The sequence below is a fragment of the Tribolium madens genome, unplaced genomic scaffold, assembly GCF_015345945.1.
Source record: "Tribolium madens isolate multiple individuals breed KSU strain unplaced genomic scaffold, Tmad_KSU_1.1 Scaffold_20;HRSCAF=117;Tcas5.2_LG4, whole genome shotgun sequence".
NCBI classification, from domain to species: domain Eukaryota; kingdom Metazoa; phylum Arthropoda; class Insecta; order Coleoptera; family Tenebrionidae; genus Tribolium; species Tribolium madens.
Window position 1 is genome coordinate 8167002 of NW_025400985.1, and position 24720 is coordinate 8191721.

Here is a 24720-nt window from a genome sequence, read left to right on the forward strand (position 1 = left end):
CCAGGGTGTAATATTTCTGCGAGACTGTATCCAAAATAATAGTGTACCCATTCCATGCAGTGGTCCGTGTGCAAATCTGCCGTCAAGCCGATTCAATTACGATCTTATCTGCAAAATAGATGACAGTTATTTCCATGAAAGGGCAATAGCAGTAAAGTCGACCACCCTCCAGTTGATCGTGTAATTCTCGCCCTTACCGCATCCACATCCACGGTACACGTCAGACTAAAGACGTTTTTCATTTTATTTAATTTCGTATGTAACCGAAAGATGACAGTGCGCTCGTTTTTGTTTGCACCCTTAAATATGAGAATTGGGGGTGTAGCGGTTGTGTCATCAGTGCCCGAAATGAGTTTCGATCTTATCGGTGGGTTGAAATTTTTTTCGGTATTGAGGATTGATTTGTAAAAAAGTCGAAAAATTAATTGAAGAGTTTAATGCGCGAGTAAATAAACGATTCGATGATACACACATGGAGGGACATATAAATTCATCCGAGTGGAAAAAATTTACATGAAATGCATTTTACTTAATCTAATGGAGCTGGTGGTATTATAAATGTGTCGGTTTTTTATACACTTGAAGCAATAAATGTTCGAGTGTTTTGCATTTTATCCATTTTATATTTGAAAACTGTTTTAAATCCCTTAATTAAAGTCGTCGCCTATTATGTATTTAATTTAATTAAAAACGCTGGGTACACGGCCCGTATGACGTGTTCGGATATGTGTGTAAAAATGTCAACCCAAAAAAACTTTTATCTATTAATTGCATCCGTTTAAAATTTCATTATTTTATTACACTTTTGAATAAATTCATAAAATTAATGTGACATCCAAGTGGCATAAATAAATTTACAATTCAAACAACCACCACAAATTCGGTTCATTAATAAAGAAAGTGTCTCGGAAAAAAACCAGCCGGAAAAAATTAACAAAGTGTTAAACCGCGGATTTGTTGACGTGTTGAATATTTGAGAATTCTTGTCGCGAAGCCGCCGCCACACATCGGTCAATTCAATATTCGATAAGTCAGACGGTTGCAATCAGTGACCAGTGTGTCACAGGGGACATGGAAACACTGTTCTTCCATTTTTCCATCTAAAATAACCAACAGTTTGTTGTTCGGCTAATGGAACCTGCTTTCAAACTCCCTATTCCTCACACCTTATCGTCCCAATGCAAAACACGAAAAAAATCAACAACAATGAAATATTCACGTTCGTGATCCGACAAACGTCTCGTTACAAATAATCATCAAGAAAGGGAGAATGAAAAGCGTCACACGAAACTCTGAAACGATTAACTATTTAAAACCGGTAAGTGGCAGATCGAGTAGATATCATTCTCGGAGAATCGAACATGTCAATCACACAATGGTCGGGCACAATGGCGATGGACAGCCGGAAAAAATTGCCCTTTTCAACGAACTTATTTGAATTAAATCAAGTAAGTCAGGAGAAAATTTAACTTTTCGGTTGTCACGTCAAAATTCGCAATGGAAGACGAGGAAAACGCTAATCCTCCTGCAGAAGAAGAAAATCCCCCAGATGAACCTCCGCCACCGGAACCGGAACCGGAACCCCAACCGGAACCCATCATTGAAGAAAAACCTAAAGAAGTCACAATAAATGCACCGGAATCACCAACTCCCGCTGCCGACACTCCCCCAACGTAACTATTTCTCCCACAATTATCACAATCAAGATTTGACCAATTCCAGAAACCAAGATTCCCTCAGTATGGAATTCCTCTATTACGGTTCGGTTCTCAAAGTCATAGCACCGACTTTGAGCAGCGACAGGGATAAGGCAATGGCACTTCCCTGGATCCAGAAATTATTCCGGCCCGAGTATCAAACCTCAAAATTGAGAGAAAAAAGAAACAGATATTTAATTTCATTGACAATTAATTTATTAAATGATGAAATTTCCGGTGTTTTTGAGAAAAGTCCTCCGGATGACGCTTTAGCCGACTTGAGGACTATTCAACCAGACCCTTCGACAGCAGCGGAATGGGAAGTTGACCGAATGTGGCAGGAAACCCTCCTGTCTCTGCCTGATGATTTTGAAATGATGGGTTGTTGCGTACACGGGTCGAAAGAAGAGTGTGAACAGGATCACAAATTGGATAAAGTTACGAATTTTAATGTGTTTTCACACACAGTTCAAAAAATTTGATTCAGGTTTTGGATCAAGAATTCCAGTATTTATTATACTTGACGCGGCCTTATGCCGCTTTGCTCCCTGCTGAGGACAAGACAAGGACCGCTTCTTGGCTCCAGACTCTCTGTACCATACATGGCGAGGCGTGTTCTGCAATGAAAGCCATAAGAAATGACTACATTATGGCCTTAGTTGGCTATTTGCACGATTTGAGAATTGTGGGCCCGTTCACGGATTACCCGCCAGATTTTTTGGAACCTTTGAATAAAGCCGCAAAAAAGGCAGCCCGGACTAATCCGGTGATTGATCCGACTGGTCCCGAAGCAAATCAATTTTTATTGGATCAACCGGTTCCGGATGATGGGGCGTTCTGTTATGTGGCTCTGACGGGAGATTTGGTTGCCAGCAATTTGTAACAAATAAATGACTTGAAAAACTATATTTTGTGTTTTTATGGGGTGAGGGGGCTCAATCAAGCTGGGTAGGATTAAAACGTAAATGAAATCCCCAATCAAATATGTAAAAGTTGAGACAAGTTTCTCGACGGTCTAAAATTCCCTCTACTTGCTAAAGTAGGTTTAAAGTTAAAGGCTGCCAGTTTGTGAAATAATCTTATGTTAATCTGGCGGAGCTTAGGGCAAGAGATAGTCTGGAGATTGTGTGTGTGAGACAGAGAGACACCGAGGCGAAGTTTAAGATGAAGAATAGAGGCATTTAGCGAATAAACTTGGATCCCACCTGGTTGTTCCCAGATTATTTAAACGTTTCTTAATACAGGCCATTATTTAAGATCGCAGTATGGTAATTAGAAGCTCCGCTCTGTTTATATGAAAAGCGCGCGCCTGGAGGCTGATAACTTAACTACTGCCATGTTAAAATATGTCGGCGGCACATAATATTCGAATTCAGTAGCGGTATTAATGGCCCTGTAAAGGCGCCGACGAAAATCCCGACAGTTATCAACTTTTCCGGTCGTAAAGTACGTAAGAAACAAGTCGAAATGTCGAAAGCGGTGTATCAATGGGACGTTAAGACCGCACTGATACTGAATACAAATACATATTTTAAAGGGAACTCGCGATGTTTTCACGAATAAATCGACGTAGCGCGCCATTGAACACAAGGCGTATTTAAATGCGACTATCGCATCACACACGGCCGACTTGATCCCGACAAAAGTACGGAGAGAAGAGAACAACTCGAAGAAATAATCCGCGAAGAGTGAGGAGATACCTAAACGACTCGTGTATCTACAAAGCGACAAAAGGAAAGATTTATACAAACATTTCAAAGATACGGGGTGGACCCAAAAAACTTTACGGGTACTCAATGCAGGACCCCACGTCTTCCTTATTTTTAATAACTATATGCTGCAGAGGCGGCTCGTGGATTCGTAAACCGGGCGGGCAAATGTTTGTCCCAAAGAGAAAAGGTTTATTTAGGTAGCTAAAAATAAATTACAAAATTGCAAAAAAATTGCATGACTTGTAGTTCTCTTGAATTATTTATTTCTGTTGCTTAATAAAATACAACACTTATTACAAACTTGTATGCAATGTATTTTTTCTACACCTTCTATTTCAGGATTCTCAATTTCCCAGGCTTGGATTTTTTTTGTATAAAGAGCATACTTGCAAACATTTTACTATGAACAATATTATTTTAATCATTAAAGAAGAAATTAAATGAATGCGTCGTGTTACATTTAACTAAAGTGTCGAAAAACATATTCATTTATTGTCTCACAATTTTTTTGACTTATCTGTCGTTGCTTCATTATTTTTCCATAGATAATAATAATTACACTAGTTTATACGATTTTTATACCTTAGCTAAAAATTATAATTTTTTTCAGATTTTGAGGCAATGAGTTTAAAAAAAATTAAAAGCTCACCACGTTTAAGAAATACGCAATTAACAAAGATACAACAGCCAAATAACAAATTAAAAACCAGTTCATTTACTTTGTTTTTTATACTTTTTTGTATCAGTTTCCCCTATAATAGTCCAACAGTAATCTTCTAACATTTTTTTGGTCCCAAAAATGTTTGTGCCGATCTTCGAAAACCCTTCAGATCTTGGTGAAAACGCTCGCCCTGTTCGTCACTCATGCTGTTTAAATTTTTAGAAAAAAACTCCAAATGCGATTCAGTGAAATGTATTTGAAGACCCACTTAAACTTCGGAAGCATTGGTGCAGAAAAACTATGACGTAATATAAAAATTTAACTATTATTTTTGTTGAATTAAAGATAAATAAACATAAAAATAATAATTTAATTAAAAGTATATTAAACAAGTTATTATTTGTATACTAATGTTATTATTCGATAACATCTTTTTCAATTTTCATCATATTATTTTGGCCCTTTGTTTCCAAATTCATATTAAACATGCAGATTTGACAATCATAAGCAAAATCATCAAAAAAACAATTAAACCAATTTAAATTTTTGTAAAGATAAAAAGAAATACCATAAAATTTAGGTTAAAATATCTTTGCGTCGACATAATTATTACTTATTGTAGTTCGCAAATTAAATTTCGACAAAAACATAAACTTCTGATAATAAAACACACCACTTTGAAGTCGTTTTTGTTAAAAAAAAAACTTTGATCTTTACGTGTTGCCAAGATAAAATTAACAGTCAAAATTAAAAGCTTTCAATCTATATACTGATAGGAATATGTATATCTAGAAAAATGAAACACATTTACTATGTTGGACACAAATCGTTAAATATTTATTTTAATTTTATTTTAATTTTAAAAATTAATAAAAATTAAGGTCAAAATGAACCAATTTTGGATATGTCTAAAAAAATTGCTTCAAACGTTGTTTTAAATGTAATATTAGAAAATTAGAGCTTCATTCTCTGAATTGTTTCAGTTCATGTTTAATACCTCTATACTTTAATTCTCTGATAAATCATAGTCTGGGCAAAATAGACATTTCAAATAACTAATTTAGCTCTGTCAGAATTTTCGTTATTTGACCACTATTTTTATGACTAATTTGACCGGACTATCAGAACAAGATTTTATGACAATTTTAACAAAAAAAATAGTTGCTAATTTGTAGTTTTCTTTTTTTTTTCAGGGTGGAATTAGGGATGGTTCGTTCCGTTCACGTATTCAGTTGCCGTTCCGCTGCCGACAATTTAATGTTCGCAAAGACCGATCCGCTTATTAAATTCGTTACATTCGCTTGTTGTTCGTCTGAGTAAGTTGTAAGTCTGCGCGGTCCTGGGCCGCATACATTATCAAGCTCGAGCTTACATCAACTAACTCCTTAATACCGCTATTATAAACTAGTAAACGGCGAGCCTTAATCTCGTTACGGGCGCATAAAAATGGCCCGAGGAAGTGCATCGAGATAAGTAAAGACAAAGACGAGAACGAGAGAGATGTTGTGCTCGCGGCGCCTCCGCCAAAATCGTTATTTACATCGGTCTTTGGTAATTAGCTCTCCGATAGAAATTAATTTCAATTAAGTACGGTTTTATATTTGATTGTAGCGGTTAACAGCGCCGAAGGAACTATTAATAACTTTTCGTTCAACGCTGGGCGGAATGTAATTATCGGAGAGTTCGTTTCGGTGTTACGGTTTAAATTTAATTTTTGCCAGGACGAAAAACCAAGAAAAATCCCTCCAATAAGCCCCGTTATTGTTGTAAGTTCGAGTTAACAAGCTACGAAATTAAAGATTGTCCTGATAGTGATGACGGAGAAAGCGACACTCGAATTTACAAGAGAGAAAAAGATGAAACGTTAAGGGGGAGAGGTGCAATTTTTCTTATGCCGCAAATCTGAAATTGCTGTATATAATAAGGTTGGTTATGTGACGTAAATGGAGTCGCTTCCTGCGGAAGAAAAAACAATATTCATGAAATCTATTTATTTCTTTGGTCAAATCATTGGTATAATAATTGAATACATTTTGACAATGTTTGGGTTTCTCCTTTTTTGTACACAAAAATTCTAAAATTGGCACCTAGTCTTAAAAGTAACGGTTATCAATATTTACAGAGGGATTTATACATTTCAGAATAAAAATAAGTGTGAAACAATGAACATAAATAAAAATGGCAACGATTTTATAACATATACGGTAATAATAGTGATCGTAATTAACATTTATGTTGAAAACAACTAGCGTCAATAATCATGGTATACGTTATCAACATTAATTACTAATTCTAACAATGTCTATTTACAAACTTCAAACCTAATTACAAAGGCGGACACTGAATACCTGGTATAGAATATTGTGGTTGTTGCACACTAGTCCTTCAGTCCAATTCATATACAGAGTGATACACCTACATTATTTTATGGCACATTTAACCGCGACTTTCCGAGTTTACAAAGTCTTAGTCCGCCTAAGCCTGCACTTAATTAGTTGTCGAGTTCGCTAACAAGACTTAAGATCTCGTCCGGACCACAACCTTCTTCATTTCTTTGCAAAAACCTCCAAGAATCTGCACCACATATTCAGCGGATTGTCTTTATCTTACATCAAAATTTGAGTGATGAAATATTGCACATTAATCGAATATCCGAAAGTATACGCAGTGATTGAGCATTATTAAAGACTATATACACACGAAAAACACAAAATCACAGTGTTTACGATAACTGGGATCGTCTTCAGCTAGTTGCCCCCAACGACATGGGACTGCTTTTCAGATGTCCTGGTTGAAACGCCTGGTTAGCCATGGAGTTTGGGGGCGGTTGCCCCCCAGATCCCGACATGTTATTATTAAGATCCCCGTTGGTGGGTGGGAGAGGTGCCCGGTGGCCGTTTATCAAATGATGATTAGGAATGTTGGGCTGAAAAAAAATTGTGAGTGCCGTAAGACGCTGAGACGAGGCCGATTCTTACCGGCGGAATGGACGTCTGGCGCTTGAGATGGGACAGTGGCGGTGGGTTGTACGCCATGTTGGCGAAAACCAACCTCTCCTCGTAGTCATACTCGCAGAGGATTTTGTTTTCGCAAAGGTAGAAGCGATCACCGACGCAAAACCTGCAACAAAATCGACGATTAACACCGGCAAAATCCGATTTTGACGTAAATCATACGACTGCAAAAGCGATTTAACGGCCGGAAAATGGTGATACTAGTGTATAAATCAAGGTGTTAAACATTACGAATGAAAAACTAACCAATGGATGCCATAATTCTAAACTGAAAGGCTCTAATGTGGCGCGAGCGCGACGCTGTTCCACCGCGGTGCTAGCCGATAATTTTTTTCACACTCTTCCCTAGGAATCAGAATTTCGATTAAACATAATAAAATTCATTAAAAAAAAGTTGGACAAGACTTATGTTTGCTTGAAAATGGCACAATGTGAGCCAAACAACTTACTCTCGACTACAATTTTATAATCAATGTCTTTAAATTAATTATTCGAAGCAATAAGGGCCCTCTTTTTTGTTAATCTCGGGCTTAACCGTGTTGGAATTGTGTAAATCCCCGCGTCGAATACGGCAGCACAATATTATAGCGTATAGCAGTGAGTTAATCCGTATGCAATGACAAACGGTGCCAATATGCAATTACTCATTACTTACACGCTGTGCTGTACACGAGCTACAACGTGAACTCGTTATATTCAATTGACCTGTCATTGTTGACTTATTCCAGACTATTTAACAAAAACCATATTTCATTTATGAAATAAAACTGAGAATGGTTTCATTAAATTTTAGGTCGGCGATGAATTTCAGATTGAGATATTAGGATATTGAAATATGGAAAATTTTGGGGTGGTTACTGATGATTATAGAATAGAGAGACTTTGCGGCGTTTTGCCGTTAGGCAGACAACAATACTATCAAAAAAAGTACCCCAAATATCAAAACATTAATCTTGTTTACCACATTATGAATACACGTTTTACACGATCATCAAAAATTAATGTATGTACTTGTTTAAATGTTTTATTTCGGTGTAATAAATAAAGAAATATCACTTATATTGCGTCTAATAGATTGAACGGAAGATTATCAAATTATCATTTATTGATTTCACATTTGATATCGTGCAATAAAATATGTTTTCAAGATAAATAAATCATTTCATTTTCGGCAATGTCTAAAACTTTTTATTTGATTGCTATACTCTTCAATGCTTTATTTTATTTAACAATTATTTTGAAGATGATCAAATTTTGAAAAAACAATTCCTCCAGCTCCTTATTTGAAAAATTTATGATAACAGTTCAGCAGATATTGATTTCGCATTTGATATCTTGTAATAAAACAAGATGTAAATAAATGTAAATAATTCAACTGAAATAATAAATAAATTCAGAAATTATAAAAAACAGTAGATTATATCATTAAGAATAAATAGAAGTGAGTCTTTTTGTGCTAAGTTAGAGATTGAAGGCCGATTGAAACGAGTCGGCAACTAGGCGAAGCACAAAAAGATCTTCTATTCTGAATTAACATTCAGATACAAGGCACTATTTTATTTTTAAGCGAATCACAAAAAAACGAAAATTTAAACTATATCTACTTTTTAAGATTAAACGGCCGTCTTGCTATTTTTAATTTTGACATCATTCATGCACATGTCCCACATCGGCGACAACAGTGTTCTTAGTACTAAAATCTTAATTCTGAGATGCCTTTCAAAGATTTTTTGCATAATAAAAGTCCTATATATTTGTCAAACTATTTTCACCATTTAGGGACCAATTTAAAAAATATTCTTATGCCAGTATTCCAACATAAACTATGAGTAATTTTACACTTCATGCATTAAAAATCTTGAAAATCAGTTTTTGTGACTTATGACACCCATTGACGCATTGTCGCCCATTGACACCCATTAAATATTGGATAATATTTTTGTTTTTTTTTTGCTAGTTTCGAGGTTTTTTTAATAAAAATAATTTAATCATTAAATAATTGGGGTAATTATTGATAAACAAATCGTAATTTCACCGTGTGAGATACTCGGTCGAGCCCCCCTGTGAACTGTTCAACTCCTAGGACTTGAAGTATTTCAACTCCGGTCACTCCGGACACATAAAAGCACAATTTTAAACTGCTTGAAATTGTATTTTTTATCAAAAACAAATAAAAACCATTGTGAGGCAATGTTTCCAAAATGTAGCTTATCCCCCATCACTACATTAATTGATTATAATTTTATTATAATTATTTACTATAATATTAAATTGTTATTAATAATATAATACCCACAGTCAACCTTTTTTACCATTAATATTTATTCAATAATAAATTAAATCGCTCAAGTGTAGTACATTTTTTTTTGTTTTTGCAGTTTCCAAAATGCTAAAGCTAAAGTTTGTCAAAGCATATGATTAAATCTTACACAAAACAACAAATGTTGCTTGTTTTTGAAGAATTTTTTCAGTTTCAATTTGTGAAGAATGTCGCTTTGAGGTGACTAACGAGCGTTGATGTTTGCCGAGCAAAGTACCGCCAAACAAAATTATCTTTTCGAGTCAATGGCAAAAGTAAAAACTCCATTTAAAATGCGCTTTCGTATCCGTAAGGAAAATTAGATTGCTGTGACCGCAACTGTCCGTGTGCTTCCCTTTTTGTGTTTTATAAATGTAATTTCATTCGTAATAAATTAAAAAGTCCTTGACCGATGCGCCGTCACTGAAGAATGAGAATGTCTGGCGTGTGCGGGGGAGCGCCCGGACTTTGAATTCATTTGTCCGGTTTTAGTCCGGCGACTATCCGGCTATCGCAATGTGGCACAATACCGTTGCCGAATGGGTAATGACTATGATTTAGGACACCAATTAAAATGTTTATAAAAGAGCCCTTGCCCCGGTTAACAAATATATCTGGCCGCGTGTCGTGCACGCTATCGTTGTTTCACTAGTCCGGGTCCTGCTCCGGGCGGGGCGGACATCTAGCATCTCCACCTACCCGGAAAGTTGTAAGATTTGATGACATAATTATGGGAATAGATGAAGAATTGCACTGGAGGAGTAGGAGGAAATTTCGAAGGAGGATGTGTGTGTTGGGGGTGAATGAAGAGTTTGCCGCTTCGCCGAGTTAGTGCCCGGACTTGTACCTGATTGTCAACTTTTGTAGCCACCAGATAGCGGTGGCGCGCAGATTTAATTTGTACAAACATAAATTTAACAATCAAGTAAACAATGGTCGGTTTATCGCGATGTTCAGATTTTGACTTTATGGAGGCAGTTAGGTGGAAATCGGCGCTAATAAACGAAAATATATGGAAGCGTTATTCGATGCCATTGTTGGCCGGACTATTATAGTTATATCTGTATTCTGCAGATTTAATGGCCCGCAATGTTTCGTCATTTTTGGTGTAATTGAAAGAGACGTTTGTAAATTGATACCGTTAGCGACCATTGTACGCTATCCCAAAACGTATATTATATCAGTTCCGGGAACAATGGACATGTTTGTAAGCGACCTGGTAATTTTTTTCCTTTTGTTTGATCCATGTTTAAAACAAAAAAAGACACAATGTAGTTAAATGTTTATTAATCGAATAAAAACGGGATTAAGGAGGATGTGACGTGATAGAGTCGAACACTTCCTCTGCAACTTGCTAAACGGGGTTACGACCACTTCAACTGACTACTTCCAACCCTCGCGCGAAAATAAAACTCTCTTGTTATTTTTCCGGGCTTGGCAAGTGAGATCGTGACGGTGATTGTGGTTAAACAAATTCCAGATTTCAACTCGCAGATTATCACACGATTTATTTTAAATGCGTTAGACAAATATACCTTTAGAAAGTTGTTCATTGAAATTTATTTTTTTCTATTTGGAGCAAAAATTACATACATTCCAGAACGGATTCATAAATAACGCAAATTTGCTTCTATTCCTATTTTACAGTGATTCATTTCCACACATCCTCTAAAAAAAACAACTAGCTTGCGTGTTATTTTTGTTTTGTAGCCAATTAAACACAAAATTAAAATAAAAGAAAAAAATGCTTCTAGATGGAACAATGTAATTTTTAAAGTTACAGTAGTAAAATTTTTATTTTGAGTTTTTTATGTAAAATATGTATAACGCATTTATTTTTGTTACTTTTATCCAAATGTCGCTTTGCTGAAAAAATTTGGGTAGTAATAAAGCGATCAGTAAATAATTCAATTTTGATCAGTATAAAATGATAAATGATCAGTATTTAACTAATTTTTGCATAGTAAAAAAATAAAAATAATCGGTGTAATATAATATTTTGCGCAGTAAAAATAATAAATGCTAAGTAAAGCACGCACAGTATTTTATTGTAATTTGTTCAGTAAAAAAATCTAATTTGCACAGTAAAAATCGTAAACGCTCAGTAACTTTAATCAAAATTAGTAAAACAACATATAAATTTAAAGAATTTTTCATGGTTACATAATAATGTAACATGTAAGGCTCCTGCGCATTATTTATTATTGGTACTTATTTTTATATTACTGAATATTTATTATTCTTGTAGGATGATATATGTATTAGCAAGGGCCCCTGCACAAGAATGATTTTAGCAAGGGCTAAAAACTGTGCACAAATGGTAATCAGTCTAATCAGCGTACACCACTCTTTGCACTACTGTGTTCCTGATACCACAATTTTGTTTTTGAACGCTTTGCGATATTGCGATTTTGCTCGGAAACATTTTGTTTATAAATCAGTGAATATTAAATTAATTAGTTTTGCTAGACATTCATTCATTGTCTTTACTGTTCATTTATTATTTTTACTGATCAAAAATACTTGTCATTTAAATAATATACTGCGCATTCCATTTGTTCCTAAAGAATATTAAATTCGATTTTATACAAAATGTGATATTTTTCCAGTTTCTAATTTAAAAGAGAGATTGTTCTTGTCGAATCAGGTTCGCTTCTCGAGTGCTTTTTCCGAGAGGTACGCCTCTGTCCGGTCAGTTTTTCGCCCGTCATTGTCCTCGTCCGCCCTGAGCCCTGAAATATTACAGCGGTCATCCATGCGAAATAATCCACTTTTATTGTTCGCAATTATTAATATATTTAACTGTATTACCGAGCGGTCGCCGCTGCGATATATTGTCATGTTTATAATTGCAGTTTTTGTTTTCGATTGTTGTTTTATTAGTCTATTGTACGTTTTATATTAGATTTAGTTATTGTTTTTCCATCGGAGCGACAGCCCCGGCAGCAAGGGGGGTTCCCACATGCACAATACACATCCAGCGTTTGTTTTATGTTTTTCGGATAATTTGACAATAAAACGATTGTTCTTTCAAACAAAAATACATCGTTGTTTTGTTCCTGTTTTTCATGCACGGTCTCACATATTAAAATCGCCAACAATAGATTTAAAATTATTAAAAATCCTAAGATCGATTTCGAGATGGGAGTTTGGTTGTCAATGTTTGATGGGAATAGCCGGGAATTATTCATGTAAAACGTATAAATGCGAGGCGACAGTCTCACGTAACGACCTCCTGTAATGGGCAGGTTGCTCCGCGTCGCTTTTCCTGCAACAAGCGGGCCGTAAACGTATCGCGGGTAAGTAGCGAGCAATTCTCAGAAGTGTAATGCGATATGGCGAGCAGACCGGAGCTGAATATTTGAAAGGGAGAGAGAAAAGACACCGGAATCAGTGTCATACAACGCTGTGGCCGAGATCTGCATCCATCTCGACAAAACTGGAAGGAACCTGGACGGCGCGCCGTTGTCTTTTAGAACACTTTACAAGCCATGAGGGAAATCATTCCTGTATCCCGGCGAGCGGCCTGTTTGAGTTGTGATAGATATGTGGCCTGCGATCGCAAAACAGAGGCGTACCACGAGAAATATTCCACTCTAAAACCAGAACCAAACTACAAATTTCGCTTTTAACTGCAAACTTGAGGAGCATTTCAGAAATACTTAAACAATAAGACAAATAGGCTTTATGAAGAAACTGTAGGATTAAAGGGGGGAACAGGAGAAAAAGTCATCTTGCACAAAAATTAAAGCTCATATTGATTGAAACATGTTTCGGATACTAAGTAGTCCCATCTTCAGTCTAAGGGAATTTCCTCGATCACTTTTAATTTTATCAATTTAATTTTATTTCGGCCTAACTTTTCAAAATTTCTTGATCTTCAATAATTTATATGCTTCTATTATCAATTTAGCCTGAAGATGAGACTAGTTAGTGCCCGAAACATGTTTTAATCAATATAAGCTTTAATTTTTGTGCAAGACGACTTTCTCTCCTGGACCCCCTTTTAACCACAAGAACTTGCACTTTGAACTAATTATGGATTCCTTTTATTAAAAATTGTAGAATTTCCTGCTCTACATAATAAACAATTTCTAAGGATAACAAACCTGTGGTTGCATTGCTGGCATGCGAAGCACTCTAGGTGGTAGACATTACTCCTGGCCCTCATGACCATCTCGAAGGCCGGTATAACTTTGCTGCAGGCCGCACAATAGCCAGTGTTTCCGAAAAGTCTTAAATAGTCTCTTTTGCACAAGATAAGATTGGCTTTGGTGTAGAGAGTAGAGCCGACTTCGCCCAGCCTGCAGTCACAGCAGCCGCATTTGAGGCAGTCCTCGTGCCAGTAGAGGTCCAGAGCTTTGAGGAGGTACCTCTCGGTGATAGTTTTGCAGCATCCGGCGCACTCTTGCGGTCCCTGGCCCGAGTTGGGCTTGGCCGCCTCCCCCTTGGACACGTCCATGGTCATCATAGGGCCGTCAGGCCTGGCCTTTATCTGGAACAAACAAGAAAGGGATTTATAGAGCGAGATTAAATTTGGTTTTATTAATATTTGACTTGCATATCAATTTCCCGTCGGGGGCAAACATTTACATGAAAGCGACTTTTCTAATACGTATATTAATATTGCACGGTGGAGAAAATAAAACAGGGGCGACCCCTGTCCCGGAATGGCCCTCTGCGAGACGGTTGACGTTTTTATTAAACTAGCGAGGTATGTTACCGCCGGACCAGCCATATTTTATTATTGCCTTACATTATTTATCCGCTTGCAGCCGGACCTGCTTTGATACAATCCATCTCTGTTTTCTCCACCTACACGTCTGAGAAAAGTCGGAGTAGGTAAGACAGAGATTGGAGGCTTTTTCCTATCGTAGACGAAATCTGTGTGAAATAATAAAAGCTCGGACGAAATTTATACACTGCACGACACTCCATAGACGGCCGACGATAAATCAGAACGACGCTAATAATCACCCAGCGAAAATCCGGAAGACAGCAAAGACCTCACCGCAAAATCCTCCTTAACGTTTATACCGAATCAAAACACAAGTTTCACAGCGTTGGAATAAACTTGTCATTGCAATAACACAGTAGTAAAACCATAATATTTTCAACTGTTTCGCTCGTAAACTTTAACATCATTCTGTCTCACTATGCCGGAGTTTTTACGGCCCTGAATCTCACTTTTCAATTAATTTGACTCGTGTTTAATGCAAAAAAAATGTACGGTGTCGGGATCCCGGAATTGATCGACATATACAATCATCTCGAGCAACACTCGGATTTGCTTAACTTCGGCAGTTTGAAATAGCTAGGCGGTCTCTTGAAGAAGCAACGCCGATCAATTTCACGGTTATATTGTCCCGTCTGTGGGCATGGCTCTCTTTCTTGTTTGCAATACGTCCGCCATCCATCTGTCTCTGTTTCTCACCCCCATCCGTCACTTAGTTCGTTTAGTGCCACTTACTCTCCGGTTCTGTTTTGCTTTCTCCTCCTTCCGCTTATTTATTTCAGATTAGACTCATTCAATTTATCATCTCATTACCTATTTACGCTCAGCAAAAGGGAATGGGGTTGGCTTTTCCAACCTTTACCAATGCATTCGCTAGCAATTAAAAAGCTTACAATGCAACTAAAACGCAAAGTTTAAATAAAAATCAGACTACGAAACGCTTCTGATATTGTGCACATTTTTTTTGTAAATATTGAAGTTTAGGCTTTTCGTCATCGTTTCCAATTAAAAACGCAGAGAGGCCCCATGCTGTGAATGGAAGACAATAAGTCTAATGATAAGGCCCGTCCTGCTCGAAAGTATCCGAAGAATAACCCTGTTAATTAAGTTTGTCACTTAACTGTACACGGGCGAAGCAAATTTAGGTTTTTAATTATTTTTGTTCAGCATTTCCTCAGTTAGTTCATTATATAAAATTTAATTAAGTTTCGCCGACCCTAATTTAACGCTACTAATCAAGTATAAAGTTTTTTCGTTTAAAGTGCTGCTCGTTTGCAGTCAGAATTGACGTACGTGCTTTGAAACTTAAATAATGTATTTTTTAATGACGCCCTCCTGTTTATCCTCTCCTTAACGAAGTTTTTTAATGTCTTTCGTCCCCCGAAAGAGACGCCAGCGTCAATAATTCACGTTTTCGGACAGTGCGATATTTAATAATCCGAATTCGCGCCGGAAAGATCCGGGCGACGATCCGACTATCTCGAAATGAGATCTGCACTGTTTTATGAAGCACGTCGAATTCGATGCAATTTATAACGGCTCAAAGTTGGCGCGCAATAAAAACTCGAATAAATCTGTGTGAAGTTTGGATTGGAGTGTTCCTGGGATGACCATCCGTGACGGTTTAATTTCCTCCTAATTACCGGAACAAAACATCCGCCTCTTAAACTTTATTTGTTTCAGCTACTAAAACAAAGGATACTTTTCAAGTTTTTAATTAAAATTACTACCTATTTCGTTTTACTACCTAAAAATTAAAAATTCCTTCCCTGCAACGTCTCTTTATAATCTTATACCGTTTATTCACCCCATCATAATAAACTTCGTCATGTTTTTTCAACATTCAAAACAAAACGACATGAAAAAAGACTTAACACTTTTTCTCGTTTACATCATCTAATTATCGAACAATCTAAACAAAATCACAGGGAGAAATTACAATCGAAACTTGGCAAAACATTTACAACGTTACCGTTCAAAAAAAAGAAAAGTTACACTTCAAATACAAAAAGGAGTTCCAAGAAATGTCAGAAACAATTTTAAAACATTTTGCAACTTATTTATATATATAAATTATATTGTTTTCAAAATTACAAACATTTCAAGTGTAGCAAAGCATGACGCTCGAAATAATGTTTCTTGTTATGACATAGGCAACCACAAATACAATAAGCTGGAAAAAAGGCCCCATTTTTGAAAATTCTTGGGTTGCCAATTAACCGAATTGAATTGTCGTGTATCTGCGTTGCGATCCGAACTAACGCAATAAAAATCAAATATTATGGAAAGCGTCGATGTCGGATTTCGATAAAAGTAATTTATTTGAGAGCGGCCTGTTTTGTGTTGGGCGTGCGAAGTGCTTCATCGACGCCTGTAACTTATACAGTTAATTTCAATTTAGTTAAAAGGGCCCTGGCCACTGTATATATCCTCGGAACTTTATAAGAATCGACACTTATAACGCGCAAATTATTACACTTTATTCGATTACGGCTTTAAAGTTATGGCCGTAATAATGTGGATTAAAAAAGTCGACGCTGACTTGGGCCGACATACCCTACACCTAACACAATTAAGGTGAGAAATTAGTGGCAATGTTAATAAATTGGAGTGAAATTTAATATTTATAGGGTGAGATTTTCGATAGGCCCAAGTGGTAGGTACTGTTATTAGTTTGAGACGTGAATTAGGGTCACCTATGACAACAGCAAGGATTCATTCCGGAACAAAGGAGGTTTCAAGTTCCGGACAAAAATATGAATGCATGGTCGAAGTGGATTGAATTCTTTTTAGTTGATTACAGCAGTCAATTTGGATAATGGGCAGATGTTTGATATATGCAGGCTTCTAAGTGTATTACAGATAGTGATAGGACACACAGAAGCAGTATTGATGACGGCGTCCGGTCCATTTTATTATTGCAAGTGCGGTTGTTCTTATTTCGCGTGGATGAGTTGTAGTCGGCCCGCGGCCAATTAGTTAATTAGATTTTTGTTGGTCTGCGGCAATTAGCCAAAGTAGTTGATTAAAGATTCAATATCTGCAACTGCAAGCGGATCGATTAACAAAATTCATAATCAATCTTAAACAGGCCAATTATACGGGGAGAACATCAAAGAGGGCCCGGACTGTAATCAACGCTTCCAATTAAGTAGCGCTCCTGGCGGCTGCGAAATCAATCAAAAAACTAATTGAAAGCCTACTATGATCCCTTGAATCCCTTCGAACGGATCTGTCTTTGTCTAATAGAGGGACGAAGATTGCACCCGTCTCGCTCCGTGGCAATTCTGATAACCGTTGTCTGTTCTGTTTCATTAATAATTTTCTCGATTCAATTTGGTATTTGACTTTATGTGATTGTGGTTGCTTCTTATTGTTTCGCGATATTACTCACTTTATTGAGTTTTAGTGATATTGTTTTTATTGGGAATCTTCGGTTCTGATGCGATCCCGTTGATTTTTTTTTCATTATTTTTCCATTGTTTTCAAGTAATTATTTTAGGTCTGCGATCTGCTTTATTGAAAAAGGTATTATAAGGCCGGATGCTTCAGGAAATGGGAACCAAACGATGATGAAATAAAACCATAAATCGTTACTCATCAAATTTATTAAAACATCTCGTTATCACTTCCGGGAAAAAAGTCAGTAAAACAACCACGTGTTCGACCACCACAAGTGATCTCTGTTGGTGGTGAAAATAGTGACGTCACAACAGATGGTAGCCATTAACAAACAAGTGTGAATCCAACAGACACAGAGCGACTGTATTATTTACAGACAGCCATTAAGGTAATTAGTAACTGGATACAGCAATTGCCGGGCATGACATCTTAAAAATAAAACCCTCTTCATACCTGACTGACTCGCAGCGTACTAAATACACTTAAAGACAATGAAACCGCAACATCAACGAAACCAGAATAAGTTCTCAACCGAAAAAAACATAACTTATTCATTTACAAAAGAAATTGTTTAATAAACAGAATTTTTGAGAAAAATGTCAAATATAACTTTTTACACAATACTTTTTTTTTGTAAAAATCTTCTCTTAAAGTAAGATAAAAACAGTTCAAAAACATTTTAAAAAATAATTAAATTTCAATAATAAAAGATCTAAATGAAAAAATACAATTTTAGCAACTTTTAATTAAAATAAACAACAATTTATTACTAAAAACGAGAAATTATTGTGTTTAAAAAATTTAGATACTAAACACAGTTCTGGTTTTTAATTTAATTTTGTAAATAAAGCAAAGGTTTTTTCATCTGAAAACTTCTTTTGAAATAAGTACCTACTTGTTGGGCTAATCTTAGGGCAATATGTAGTTTCAATCGGAATTTAAAAAAAAACTTTAAAGAATTTAATAAAATGAAAACTGAAAAAAAAATTGATTTTCATTCATTAATAATGATAAATGGTAGCTATACATACATCATGTATATAGACTATGACCCCGAATTGAGTTTACAAGAAGAAAACAAAATTATATTTAATTTTACGCCAAAACGGCAAAAGGAAAACATTTTTTGCGTCACCTAAAACGAGTAAATCAAATTAAAATTGCGTTGTTCTGATTCATTAAAAAGAAAAGTTCATTTTTCTCTTGATTTTGGACTTGTAATAGGAGTAATTTTTCTTTGCGTTTTAAATTCAATTACATTGGCGGTTTTATTTTTTTGACAACGATGTTACTTTGCCAAATGAGTTTAATCAACTCAAGTTAAATAACTAAAATGTTTGTGAAAAACATAATTTTAATAAATGGCAACTCAAAGAAACAGGTTTAAGATAAAAAAACAAAGTCATTTTTTAACAAGAACAATCCTTACTCAATTAATTAATTAATTGTAAAAGTGGCATTGTTGTCAAAATAATAAAACCGCCAATGTAATGACTTGATGAGACTTAGAAAGCATATAGAAAAAAATCACAAGTCAAGAATCTACTGAGTCAAAATAATGAAGTTTTAATTACAGATTTGCTCGTTTCAGGTTAAGGAAAAAATGGTACTCTTTTGAAGTTTTGGCACAAAAAAATTAAAAATTTTCCCTGTTGTAAACTCAGTCCTGGGACATACTGAAGAGCGAGTTTTTAATAAACAGAAAGCCAAGCTTAGATATACAAGGTGTATCAGAAATACGTGTGTTAATTTTAACATGTAACACATCTCAATAAATAGTACATTTTCTCTATTTGTAATTTTTCAATAAAAGCTTTCAAATTTGATTTAAAATTTAGAAAAGATAACATATCAATACGTATACCCGCCTATGGGTATCAAATTAAAAATTCCGAAATATTTTCGTTGTGATAGAAACGAAACTACATTAAAAAAACTGTATTGTTGTGATTATTTATTAACATTGAACGGCTCGTTTACACAAAATTAGGGGGGAAAACAATAAAAACAATTAATAAGAATTTTGCAAAATGTTGTATAGAAAAGTTGTTTTACTTGGTAAGTTCTTTCACGTGTAGACATGAATTAAAAAAATAATTTTTTGGTAATTAGCTTGAGAAAAATAATCAAAAAGTGGGACGTAAAACTGGTAAATAAAAGCTTTTTAGTATCCACAATTATGAAAACGCATTAATAAAATACCTACTAATAGAAAATTCAAAATTTATTTATTTGAATAAGGTAGTACAAATGAAATTTGTATTTGGGCAATTGCAAGTTCAAAGTCTAGTAGTATACACTGATTGTGGTGTTTTATGCGTGTAGTGTGTCCTTAATTGCTCCTTAATGCACGTTTTCGTCGCACCATTCCGATAAATCTTTCAGTCTCTGTGTGCTGGTGAGTGTCGATCTCGGCTCTCGACTCGTCTCTTAATTTGATGCAACATTCCGAAAAATAAAACTAAAGTTTCCCTCTTTCGCGAAACAATTCAAGACCCCGTCCAAGATGGCCGTGTTAATGGGAATCGATCTGAAGATGTTAAATAATCTATATCCGAAATCACGGCTTATATCCAATTAAGTATGTCGACTCGTATAAGCAGGCCTTGAATAATTCATGACAACAGCTTTCTTACCTTAACCCGTAGCGACAACCCACCAACAAGAAACTGTCAAGATGCAAATGCAATTAACAGCCTAAAGTGCTCCAGGAAAATAATTACAAACATCGTGCATATAAGAGCTTCTGACACGCCTGATGCCTGCCTGAAAATCCCAGAGAAGGGATAAGGGAAAAAAACAACACACGACGAGTCCACCATAACTTCCAAGATGATCCTCCCAATTTGCTAAATGACTTCCACAGCTGTCCAAATAATATTTCTGCGACGAAAGGAATGCATCTTGGGCACGTACGGATTTATAGACTGTTTGGGTTGTCACTCCGGCTGCCATTTCTCAAAAATATTTTCGCACCCTTAAATCGACGACGGGTTTAATTGAAGACAAATTAGCAACGATTTGTGGCATCTGTGATTATTATTTGTTTACTGGTGCCAGCTTGTGACTAATTAAGCAGACAAACAGGTCTTAAGACTTGGCAACAATGTCCAGTTCCACTTATTTTAATTAAACAATAATTGCAGATGATGGCATCACGTTAATTGTGAGATGTGGGATAAGACAGGTTAATTAAAATAAAAATAAAGCTCTTTTAAATAAAACGTGTGCACATAGAAACATAACTTTCTTATTATGCAACGAACAATAATTTATTATTATTTATTCAAATTAATTTTCTCTAGCGTGATTCGTTTTCATAACGAGTCGTGTCGAGGAAAAAATCGGATTAAATCTCTCGCAATTTAATTAATTATCGGAATGACATTTTAACCATATATTAATGAATTAATTTGCTGGCCAATGTTGCAACGTAATTATCATATTCGGGCGGTGAATTCGCGTCGTTGCGTCAGCCCTTAGCGATGATTAAAAAAATACATAATAAACAAACACGAGGGCGAGAGGAGAAAAAATTTTTAATTCCGTAATAGCCGGTACCTGGCAGGCATAAAAAATAATTATATTAATTCATAAATGCTGGGGCATTATCTAAACGACATCGATTACACGCATATGCATTTTTACCGGCGGGTGATAAAGTAATTGATTAGCATAGAGATGCTGCCCCTGGCTTTATTGTGGCGGAGAATTTAATTAAATTTAATTGGATGAGTCATTAGTTTATAACCGAATCTATTTTTGTGTGTCGCAATTAACTTAATAGTAATTCAATTAACTGGAAACCAAACAGCGGACTAGTGTAAACACAGCGTTCGATAAAAATCTACACAAAATTTCGACTAATTACCAAGATTAATTAATAAATATATCGGGCGTGACGGGGACCTGGTGTTGGTGCGATTATGATTAAATAAACGAAAGAAATCGGACGAAAAATACAATCAGACGTAACCTCGGAGCTCGCTCTTATTCAGCGTTAACTTATCAATCCAATAATTAAATCCCTAATGAGTGGAAATCATTACTACAATAATTGCGTCAGTTGATTATTGGAGCCCCGTTATCGCTGTGTGGGCAGATTGATTAGTAATAATTAGAACATTTCTAAATTACTGTCATATTGTTGCTGTTGCAACCGTAACACCTCGTTAAGACAATTCTCAGAGAAAACCACATTTCCTTCAGGTCTCTTGCAAAACTCAGTCCAAATTCGCTCGATCTAGACTACATTTCAAAATTTAAATAATTTAATTAATTTGTTACTAATCGTTTCCTTTCCCGACTTGACAATTACACAATGTGGTAATTATGATTTATGTGAACGCATAATTTTCACAAACTGTTTGACAACTCGTCACTTGGAAAAACAAACATTTCAAAACTTTCACGGTCGATGACAAAATTAACAAAAAAATCGAAATTTGTTTTCTTTGTTGTTGTGGTCGCTACAATAAAATTGCGAAATTAAACAAAACTGGACTGAATAAATGTTAATATTTTGTTGCAATAAATAACGAACCTTGTTTGATTAAAAAAGAAATTAATTATTCCGCGCGCAAATAAATTTTATTAAAAACACATCAACGGATAATGAATATGCAAAGTACGATTTTATTTAGTTGTTTATGTTTGCGTGGGGTATCTGTGTGATGATTCTTGAGTTGGTCTTTTCAGTTGCGTAACAAGTGAAAGAAGCGTTAATTAGAATTAACTCAATTTAATTAAATTGCTCGTTAAGATGGTAATGTAATACATGCACTGAAATGAAGAGGTTATTACAGTAATTACAATGTTTCATTGCGGAATAAGAGCTGATGAATAATAAAAAAGCGCGCTGGAATTAACACTGGAAGATAAATATTTATATGGTTCAATTAGAATAGAAATAAATCTGTTGCGTTTCAACAAAAGCAATCAAAAATCGGGTGGTCCCCCGAAAAACGCCCCACCTTTTACCATGAATGATTAATATATTTATTGTGTGTTTATCGTTTAATATATATAAAGTTAAAAGCAATTACGCGAGCAGATTAACAAAACGTTGAAATAGTGAATTTGAATAATTAATTATCCGGCGTTAACAACGTGAAGCCCGCCAGTTTCGTACTTTAATTAATTCTATTAAAAAATCCATTTTTACATAAACCGTAATTATAAGCAAATTACGCCAAGAGAGAAAAATATTTTTCAATAATAAAAACATGACCGGACCGACGGTTGAGGTAATTGAAAGAAAAGTCCGAAAGACGGCTGTAATCACACAATTAAAGCAATTAACTAGTCGCAAACCTTTGCGAAGTAAGAAACTAGAACAACACGAACGAGGAAATCAACATCCAGAAGCTCTATTAAAATCCAGCAGCTTTTAATTTTTTGCAAACTCATTTTTCCTAAAACGTTTTGAAAAATCTTGGAAATTCTCTTGAAAAACCAACTCTGCTTTTATAAAAAAATACTGAAAATAAATATCGTTTTTCCCTTATAAGACAATTTAATTCAAAAAAATAGAATATTTGCGTAGAAAATAGGTTTTTGTTTCCCCCGTTTATCGCTTTTGGGTAAATCGTTGTGCCACCTGTCCCAAATCCAAACATCCTCCCCGAAATCGCCCCAACTTCCTGCCGGGCCCGTCATAATAATCGTGTAAGGTGTCGAGTAAATTTGTAACTATTTGTTACATCCTGCGTACATTCCCGCCCTCAGTTGTCGCTATTAATTTCATGAGCTTTTTTTATTTGAGTCGGCGAACTGTTAATATGCATTCGTACTTCCGGCCTTTTTGCATCGCGCCAATCCGTCTTTGTCATGGCGTCATGTGTGATGTTCTTATCACATCATTAGAGTGTGGGATTGTCTTGGATATAATCCAGTTTTGAGCGTTTTTCAACCCTCTTGAAGTCGATACGCGCGATTTGTGGCCGTTTAGCCGAGAGTTATCGTCGTCGAGCCGTGAATACATCAAAGGTGTACGTGTGGTTTTTACGTGGATGCGAAAATAGAAGGTTCACACGTTAGCGACTAATGTGTTTTTAACTAACGTCTCTTCGAAATACATTAGGAGAGGTAATTATCGAGGCATTGTTCGAAGAGGTGCTAAAAGACAACAGAGTGCCTTCATATAACGAGCCGAGGAAATAAGAGGGGTTTTGGGATTTTCTTCCAAATATTTAAGAAATTTTGGAAGCGTGTCAACAATAACACACGAAGAATATTTTAGATTTATGGACGAGAGTGACGAGCCAACTCTTATTGCTAAAATTAATGATAATGATTATTATGATGAGCTATATTTGAGAAATTCAAAATGGTTTTTCCAAAAATATCCACAATTTGGTTCAAATATGTACAGGCTGAGCCACAACTCGCGCCCTAGAGAAAAATGTAAGATAAGATACCAGGAACATGGAACAAATGTTTAAAAAAATCTATCTATAAAAACTTCGAAGTTATGAGAGTTTAAATTTTACACTTTAACTCTTATTTATTTCTGATGAAAAAGTAATTTTCCAAGTTTTTTTTGCTACAGGCTGGAAAGAGGAAACAAAGAAGCTGTATCCTAAACTGTAACTCCGTTTAATGTTATTTGTGGTTTTTACTGACAAAATAAATTTTTGTACTTTCACTAAATAATTATAAAAAAACATATACAAGATCATCAATATCATTAAGTAGACATAAAATAGATGTCTAATTTTTTTGACGGATAGAATTTTTTAAACATTTTTTCCATATTCCTGGTATCTTATCTTACTTGAAATTTTTCTCTGAGGCGCGAGTTGTGGCGCACCTGTAGGTCCCCCGGTTTAATTGGTTGGACTTCAAATAATTTTTGAATTTTTCCCGTTATTTACATTTTTTTTAATATTAGGTAAGTACATTTTCACCATTTTATTTTTGCTTCATTATTGTAAAAGTAAATTTTTAAAAACTGTTTTCTACCAACTTTGTTTAAAGTTTAAAATAATTGGGACATCCTGTATACAAGATGAATATAAAGTATGGAACCAAGCGTTTTTATTTTTTAATCATTTACCTACAGAAAATAATAATCAATATAAATTAGAGTAATATAAAAAATGTGATCATATTTTGAGAACGAAATTTTGTTTTGTTTTTCATTTTTATTTTTTTTGTCAAAATTGCAATTTATGTAAAAAAAATTTTTTGAAAAAATTA

The 24720-nt window shown here is 35.3% G+C and overlaps 2 protein-coding genes across 3 annotated transcripts in view; one reads left to right on the forward strand and one right to left on the reverse strand.

Annotated features, from left to right (window-relative positions):
- The first annotated feature begins 1440 nt into the window (after window positions 1-1440).
- LOC123005475 lies at window positions 1441-2597 on the forward strand. Its single transcript, XM_044399251.1, has 3 exons — window positions 1441-1673; window positions 1723-2134; window positions 2185-2597. The coding sequence occupies exons 1-3, from the start codon at window positions 1498-1500 to the stop codon at window positions 2578-2580; spliced, it is 984 nt and encodes a 327-aa protein (XP_044255186.1). The 5' UTR covers window positions 1441-1497; the 3' UTR covers window positions 2581-2597.
- A 3458-nt stretch (window positions 2598-6055) lies between these two features.
- LOC123004749 (LIM domain only protein 3-like) overlaps window positions 6056-24720 on the reverse strand; it is a 27517-nt gene continuing 8852 nt past the window's right edge. For both annotated transcript variants that reach the window (XM_044398161.1, XM_044398160.1), the window contains 3 exons: window positions 13493-13878; window positions 7049-7190; window positions 6056-6996 (listed from right to left, as the gene is read on the reverse strand). In XM_044398161.1, the coding sequence (XP_044254096.1) occupies window positions 6814-6996; window positions 7049-7190; window positions 13493-13854 (687 nt within the window). In that variant the 5' untranslated portion in view covers window positions 13855-13878 and the 3' untranslated portion in view covers window positions 6056-6813. The remainder of the gene's footprint in view (window positions 6997-7048; window positions 7191-13492; window positions 13879-24720) is intronic.